General features: G+C 40.0%; 2 protein-coding genes across 3 annotated transcripts in view; one reads left to right on the forward strand and one right to left on the reverse strand.

The window, feature by feature from the left end:
• Nucleotides 1-3,453, forward strand: part of LOC308292723 (diacylglycerol O-acyltransferase 1-like) — a 28,016-nt gene extending 24,563 nt beyond the window's left edge. The window contains exon 17 of the mRNA XM_080735135.1: nucleotides 52-3,453. Within this exon, the coding sequence (XP_080591261.1) occupies nucleotides 52-198 (147 nt within the window). The 3' untranslated portion in view covers nucleotides 199-3,453. The remainder of the gene's footprint in view (nucleotides 1-51) is intronic.
• Nucleotides 3,454-4,200: 747 nt separating this feature from the next.
• cfap20 (cilia and flagella associated protein 20) lies at nucleotides 4,201-7,509 on the reverse strand. Of its 2 annotated transcripts, none has more exons than XM_080734751.1 (6): nucleotides 7,371-7,509; nucleotides 6,624-6,703; nucleotides 6,038-6,149; nucleotides 5,699-5,887; nucleotides 4,612-4,722; nucleotides 4,201-4,320 (listed from the first exon to the last, which is right to left on the reverse strand). In XM_080734751.1, the coding sequence occupies exons 1-6, from the start codon at nucleotides 7,452-7,454 to the stop codon at nucleotides 4,318-4,320; spliced, it is 579 nt and encodes a 192-aa protein (XP_080590877.1). In that variant the 5' UTR covers nucleotides 7,455-7,509; the 3' UTR covers nucleotides 4,201-4,317. The 2 variants fall into 2 exon arrangements, with proteins under 2 accessions (XP_080590877.1, XP_080590876.1); XM_080734750.1 differs by having other exon boundaries at nucleotides 4,215-4,323.
• Nucleotides 7,510-7,808: the final 299 nt, after the last annotated feature.

The raw sequence follows: 7,808 nt of genomic DNA on the forward strand, positions 1-7,808 counted from the left end.
CTGTGCACACACACACACATACACACACTTTGATCTATTTTATCTCTGCAGGTTCCTCTGGCCTGGTTTGTGGGTCGCTTCCTGACTGGTAACTATGGCAACGCTGCTGTGTGGATCTCACTTATTATTGGCCAGCCAGTTGCCGTCTTAATGTATGTCCATGACTACTATATACTACTTTATGAGACAACTAGGTAATACTGGACAATGGGGGCACACACACACACACACACACACCCCAAGCTACAAAACATACAGTAGCATTACAGTAACAACTGGACAGGTAGCATGTACTTACATGAGACACAAAACTACAATGACTCCTACATACACACACACACACACACACACACACACACACACACACACACAAACACTGCAGAACAATGCAAATGAATGAATGTAATACGTTTAGATTATGGAAAAGGGAATACCCTGGAACAGAAAGTGTCTTAAGAGACCTAATCATGTTTGCACTATGTAGAACTGGACCGGAACATTTTTCCTAAATGGCTTCCCACAAGAAGCACTTGATTTAATATATTTCAATGTACAGTAGTAGAACAATTTTCATCATAATCCATTAAAGAACTGCTTTTGGAAGTTCAGGAGTAGTCATTCTCCAGCGTAAAGCCTGATTTATACTTAGTAGTTCAATGTTGTTCTGTGGCTAAAAATTGCCGATCTACAAGCAGATCTGCTATTTTTTCGACATAGGATGGAGTATAAATGAGTCATTAGCTGATCTGAGGATCCACTGTCACCAGCAAGTACAGTAGGCTTTGAGCCACCTCTTAAACCACTGGAAAGAGATCCTGGTGGACATTAGCCATTTTGAAGACTGTTGGTACTAATAATTGAATTCTGAGGCGCTGACTAAGATCCCAAGAGAGGCCAATATTGGTGACGTGCCATTCTTGAAGCTTTCTGTGCGATAAAAAGATGAAAATGTTCTACTCAAAGCAACTGTCTATGGTTATGAATATAGAGTATGGAGTGAATATAAAGTCAAGATATCATGATTCTAAATGTGTTTAGAGATGGAAGACGTGTGATGCCTCCTTCCTTGCAAATTACAGATTTAGAAATGGAGAGTCAAGGTAGGAAGAACCACATTAGATCTAAACCAAAAACACTTAAGTGGAGAATCAATGTCAATAATAATAATGTGTTGAGGCTATCTCCAGCTGTGATGAACATCCCCAATATCTGTTTACATTACACAAAGAAAAGCTTTTGGTTGCATATGGTTGCTGTCGGGCAGAAACCTCCTATCTCCGTATTTTAACTTGTGTCTCTTTTCATGATATAACGCCTGACTTGATCATACTACAGCATCACACAATCCTGAAAAGTATATGTTTTGGACACATGAGGTTTCCCCCTGACAGAGACGATATAGTTTACTATCCTTCCTTCCTTCCCTTCTTTAATTCCGTTTCTTCTGCATTTCCTTCCTTCTTTTCCAAACAAGGAAGTAAAAGTATGGTAAACTAGAAGGACAGACTTATGGGGGTGATCACACAGATTTTTCGTACACTCCTCTCACATTTGTGTGTCACCTTTTTCTAGCAGTTTTTTAAAGTGCATAAAATATTTGAACCTTTTTGGTGCAAGGCACACATTTGAACTGCTCGTCACAGTTATATTAACTAACCAAGGGCGCAAAATACTGCGGTAGTGCTTGCATCTCCAAAAACGCTTTAACAGCCCATCTAGCTCCGACTGTGTGATTGCCGCCTATGAGAGTGAAATGGTTAGGAACCAAGGAAGGGAGGGAATGTAGTGACAAGGGTACCAATGAAGGTAATGAATAAAAGTATGACACTATTTGTACAGATCCCAGGTATACAGGAAACTGTTCTCATTTGTTAAGCACTTAAACCCTTTATACTTTGTTGACTGGGGTGGGGTCTGCACTTGGCCCCCCTCCCCCTTTCCCTCTACACCAAATCTCTTCACAGGAAATATCCTATGTTCACCTATTTTTGGTGAATGTTTGCTTATTATGTCATGCCCAGAATGGGGACACTAGGGTTCATATGGTTAAATCTTGAAAATTATCAATGCAATTACCACCTGTATTGTGAATTCCAATACAGGTGTTACCTACCATTTCATTACCGTCCCTTTTATTGTGTTGCCTTGAGTTACCAGATTGTTTTATTTTCAGCTTTGTATGTTTTTTGCTGCTATGGCTGTGATAATATTCAGCTGTCCTTAAATGATTATTATATATTGTATGTTTGACCAATTATTTAATTTAAGCCAAAACATGTGATTTGAGCCAGGGTGTTATTAGTGTTGATTTACTTATTTGAGTCTGTAAGAATATTTGTTTATGCACTTTAAACATGATGCATGCTCTTGACACAAGCAATAGAATACTTCTATTAATATATTCTGTATGTTTTGTTGTCTTCTGTATTTTACTTGTATGTTGCTGCTTTTGTCTTATTCAGCAAATAACTGCAAATGATAAAGCATTCCTTTTCAACTGTTTCCAAATAAGTTGGATATGACCATTTTGTCATGCAAAAGTCTAATAATCAGTTAGCTTTTTTGAGAATCCACTTCCTGACACTGTATATTGACGTCATTCCTTTTGTCAATTGTTTGTCAATGATTGAGAGAAATGCATATAGGAACATAAGAGTACATAAGAGTATTGTTGCCGATACTGTTTTCTCATTCAATTGACCCAATGTACCATTCCAACTGGGGTTGCACAGTCAAATGCTTGGCAACACTGAAGCAATCTTCTCCAATGGTCTTCGTGGCTTAAAAGCAATGTATCTCAGATTCTCAGTGTGTAAACGCTTTTCATTTACATTATTATGACCTTTGTTTTATTGCAGGCAGTGCTAGTATCTGTGATGCAAACATCAACATAGACCATCTAAGTGTCAGCTGCCAGAAGTAATCATCTGTGTATAGAAATGTCTGTTGACTAACTGCAGCTTCACAGTAGCATGCAACGATATACTTCATGCTATGTACTATATGTGTACCTGCTGACCACATGAGCGTATTTACAAAATCAGTCCTGTTTGACTCAATTACATTGCATCAGCTTATAGCCAACTCAGAGCATTTCATTTGTTTTCTTTACTTTGATATGAGCAATTCCTTTTTCAGAGGTACTACATTTTGTAATTTAGATGTTAATGACTCATACCCTGCCTATTTTCTGAGTCTGTCCTTAAGTGAATTACATAAAGACACCTGGGAAATGACCACCAAACTAGAAAGATGGAGGGACAGGGAGGTGTCACCAGAGCCTGAACTGGGAGAAGGAAGCATGGGAACTCTGTCCATACTTGTGGGTCAGAAACCTCCCTTATGTGTTGCACACGGTATGAGAAGCTCTGGCTTTGATGTTGTGTTTGAAGTGAAGCTTTACAATTCTATTTCAGGGAGGTCTGTGTGTTCTCTTCTTTCTAAATGCATCATGTGACCTTGTCTAAATGTAAAAAGAATATATTAATCTTATGTATTCATCTGTTGTATAAAGAAAGTGAAGTACTGAAACGGAAAATCTTTTGACAGATTGAAGTTATTTTTTAAAAGCTTTCCAAATGAAATAATTGGATGTTTGATAAACATTGTTTATATTCTACAAATAAATGGACTTGTCTTTTTTTTCCCCCTCCTAGTCTGCTGACGAGCAACATTGTATTTTAACAACATAATTAGCCAGAGATAACACTAATACTTAAATTAACCATTGAGTTCAGTCTAAAGTCAGAGGTTGTATAATATACCATTATTAAATGGAATATTTTACAGGACAGTTGTGCAACTGACAGGCTTGTGTTTCACTATTTTAAGTGAAGAGATTTCGTGTAGAAGCAAACCAATTATAGAGCCCCTATGTATACAGTATAAGTGGTTAAAATGCTGAAACCAAAGCTGTTTCACAAGTTCTCTGTATTCTGTAAAGATCCTCCAACTCTGTTCCTTTAACCACTGGCTCTGTTCTTGGTCTGCTCTTGATTTGCGGAAATTAGAGCTACAAGCTCACCCACTTCACAAGGGAAGCTAGGGTTCAAGTGGTTAAATTAAGACCTTTCCATCCATGAATAAGATGAGCATAACATTTCCCAACTAGGCTATGCATAAACCAAACTGATTAGTACATAAAAAAATCTTTATTGTGCTGTGTGACAAAAACTGAAAATGGCTCCACAACAAAACCAAAACATTACAAAATACCAAGCTTTCTAATTTCTCAGAGGTGAGGATATATATATCGATATTCAGCAGAGGGAATCTTACAGATGCACACGTCTGGAATGAGATGGGGTTTGGGAAGGGTCACTGCTGAAAGAAGCACAGACAATTGTTTAGGTTCAAACCCCATGTCCACATTTCATACAGTATTAATGTGTACTGCGTATCATCAGGCACAAACCTATTTCATTATACTGTTCCAAAATAGGGACACGTTTAAAATTGTTACATCTTGTCTGTGAATTTTTAACCAATGAAAAGTTTTAACGAGCTTATATAATAGCTACATCCAATTTTGTTCTTTTTCCGATTTCCTGAAAGGTAACATTTTTTGAGCATATGCCTAAACAAAAGTGTGAATGTTTGCATTTCCCTCACCTTAGCCTTGTTTTGAACAGGCAGGTACAGTTTAAACTCAGCTGGGAGCTCATCTTCTGAGTACAGTCTGTCTGAGAAATACACCCTCCGTATGCGACAGTTAGCATGGATCTGAGAAAGGAAATGGACCAGAGCGACACAAATGGCATGTTTTGAGATCCATACCGATAGATGCAATTGAAATGACATCCTGTTCTGCTCAGCTCTGAAAAAACAAGTCGTGGCACAGTCTTGGCTATGGAGGAAGCACAAGGCCGTTGTGCATGCAAACGTTTTTGTGCATGTGCTAAATAAGGCTTGTCTGCATATCTGACACACAGTTTGGGATGTGTGTATATATGTGCGATTATCTGAAAGGGCTCTCTCACATTTAAAGATGGAACAATCACTGCATGTTGAGACAACACACCCCTCGGGTACTAAAATCCTCACTTCCATAGATAGGTGTTCATTCAGGTGGTGATTACGTCAATCAAGGTCAGTGGCTTACAGCAAACCAATAATTAACTGTCCTCTATCTTAAGGGTTCCCAAACATTATAGGCTGCAACCCCCAAAAAAAAAAAAAAAAAAAATCATATTTGAACATTTTGTTTGACTCTGTTCCAAAGATGAATATTGTGAAAATAGCAGATGTTGCACATTAAAGGTGATACACCATGCATTTAAAAAGTATTTATGTCATATTGTTTATGTCCCAAAAACATTTTTCAAAAGGTTTGAGGCTAAATTACCACTCCTGAATAGAGAGCCTCTCATTTTTGAATGGCTCTGAGCATTTTCAGCTGCAGTACCACCTTTGGCCTGAATTGCGCCACCCCCCCACCCCCCTCACAAACGGCAGCAAATCTGGACAGCCTGTTTTGAGAACCCGTGGGATGCTTTTAACCTCCACCTTCCCAAAACCAGAGAAAGACAACGGTCTGAAATGGGACTTTGTGAGGATAGAAGGTGCTAGTGGGACCCCAAAAAAAGGTTTTAAAATAGGAAAAGTGAATTTTCATGGTGTATCACCTTTAAGCTAATCATCTGGGCACCCCCCCAGATGATTAGTTTGGGACAAGTAGAATGTATAGCTATAGCACTACCTGAACGCGTAGCGTTTCAATGTAGTTGGTTCCGTATGCTCTCCGGGTGAAGTCTGTCAGGTTGAACTGAATCTGGTTCCAGCCGTCGTCCAGCCTCATGGGCATAGTGCAGATGAAAGGCTTCACTCGCGTCATGCTCTGATAGTTGCTCGCCCGAAACCGACGACGCACATTTTTATCGTCTAATACCTACAAAAAGAGGGGACGAAAATGAGGGCGAGTGAGCATGACACCCGATGACATCAGTTAATGGATAACTGAACACCTACCAGTGCTTATGTCTGTGTACAATGTGTGACTGGCTTGTGCTTCAGTAATCATAAGTGTCCTATGACGTACCTGGACTTCAAAGGTGAAATACTTCTTGAGATTCTTGATGATCATGACCAGAAACGGAAGTTTGATGCCCAGTGTCTTTTTGGGGTCCGCAGGACATGTTATGTATGTGGTACTGCAGGGAGGAAATGACATGTTGAGGAGAGGAGGTGAGGGGGAGAAGAGGAGTTGAGAAAAAAAGTATGATGATGAGAATCATCGTGTCAGTGAAGTGATGTGGCGAAATCTCGATATTCCTATGTCCTATTTGTCGGACCTAGGGTTAGGTTTAGACATAGTTTTACTGAGGTTAGGGTTAAGGCCTGTCCATACTCTCTCCGAAACCTTTTCGTCGGAAAGGTCCGGTTCGACTACAAAATGACGTCGCACGCGACTTCTGAAAAGCATTACAGCGAATTAGAGTTGAAACCTGCACGTCGTAAAGTCGGAACTCTAAAAGTTTGGTTTCGGAGAAAGTATGGACATGCCTTTAGGGTTCACCAGGTTAGCATTCCCCAGCGTCAGACTAATGGGACGTCGTAATATCGCTACGCGCCCAAGTAATGCGACCCGATTCAATGGCAGCTGCTAGATGGACAAATGATATCACCTGACATTGGTCCCCTCTACCTCCAACACCAGTGACTGGATGTCATTGTCTGTGATTCTCTTGATGTGACCATTCCTGACCTGTGACCACACGCACACACACACACACACACACACACACACACACAGGGGTGTCGAAAAGATGACAATTAGTAACAGCGAAACGCTCCCAAATAATTGTTGATCAATAGAGGGTATGCGTGTGCATGCATAAAGTGAATGGCAAATCGAGTGGCAAAGTGAGTGGTAGAGTGAGTTTAACGTTGTTTAACATTGTTTAATGCAATCAGATAGGACTTTTCAGTTTGGATGTATGGGCTGTCAACTGGTCAGAAAGTAGTTTTTTTGCCACTCAGTAGGCGTTCCCGCATAACTTCCGGGTATGATATTGATGTCACGCGCGTACCCTCTATTGTGATCAATCTCGGCTACACCAGCTGCTATTTTTGCATATTGTATGTTTTACTATAATGTTTTATTGACTTTAAATGTGCTGTTGCTCTATTTGAATAGAACTAGCAATGGTAACGACAGAACGATAGTTAACAGGATAAAATAGACAGGTTAACGTTAGCTCATTCTTTGTTAAATAATATTAAAGACCCTTACATTACGGATTTGATTCCATCTGGCGTGCACAATAAAACTTAGGCTAAGCCTGAGTAATTGAATGCATTGCTTGTTGTCACTAGGTGGGGTGGTTTGTAGTTAGCATTAGCTAAGCTCAGAGCTACAAAGTGTCGCTTACCTTCTTATCCCATATCTGAAGAGGCTTGCTGCCAATGCTGTACAAGATGGACAAGAATCCGCTCTGAAACGTGTTCTTAAACATGTTCTGCAGTGCTTAGTATCGTCCTACGCACATGTGTTGTTTGGGTCGAATCCAACAACTGTTGCTAACGTTACGTTTGTTGGTATCTGCCCGTCAAATGGTTCCGTGTGAAACAAAATAACTCTCCACGTTCCGGCTTAGTCAAACTGTTGTTACTACGTTTTTACGGAATCGACACTATTTTTGCAATCATATATTTCTCTAAAGCACGGTGTTGTACCGCCGAATCCCCACACACTTCCCCAGATAGAGGAAAAACTATCAAATGGTGGTGATTCTTCTTTCTGCCGCGCTAGCAATGCTGCTCTGCTCTCAGCTCCTCTTGTTGCTAGGAGACGGAATGCTTCCTGCGCT

This window comes from Nannobrachium achirus, assembly GCF_963921795.1.
Source record: "Nannobrachium achirus genome assembly, chromosome: 10".
Classification (NCBI taxonomy): domain Eukaryota; kingdom Metazoa; phylum Chordata; class Actinopteri; order Myctophiformes; family Myctophidae; genus Nannobrachium; species Nannobrachium achirus.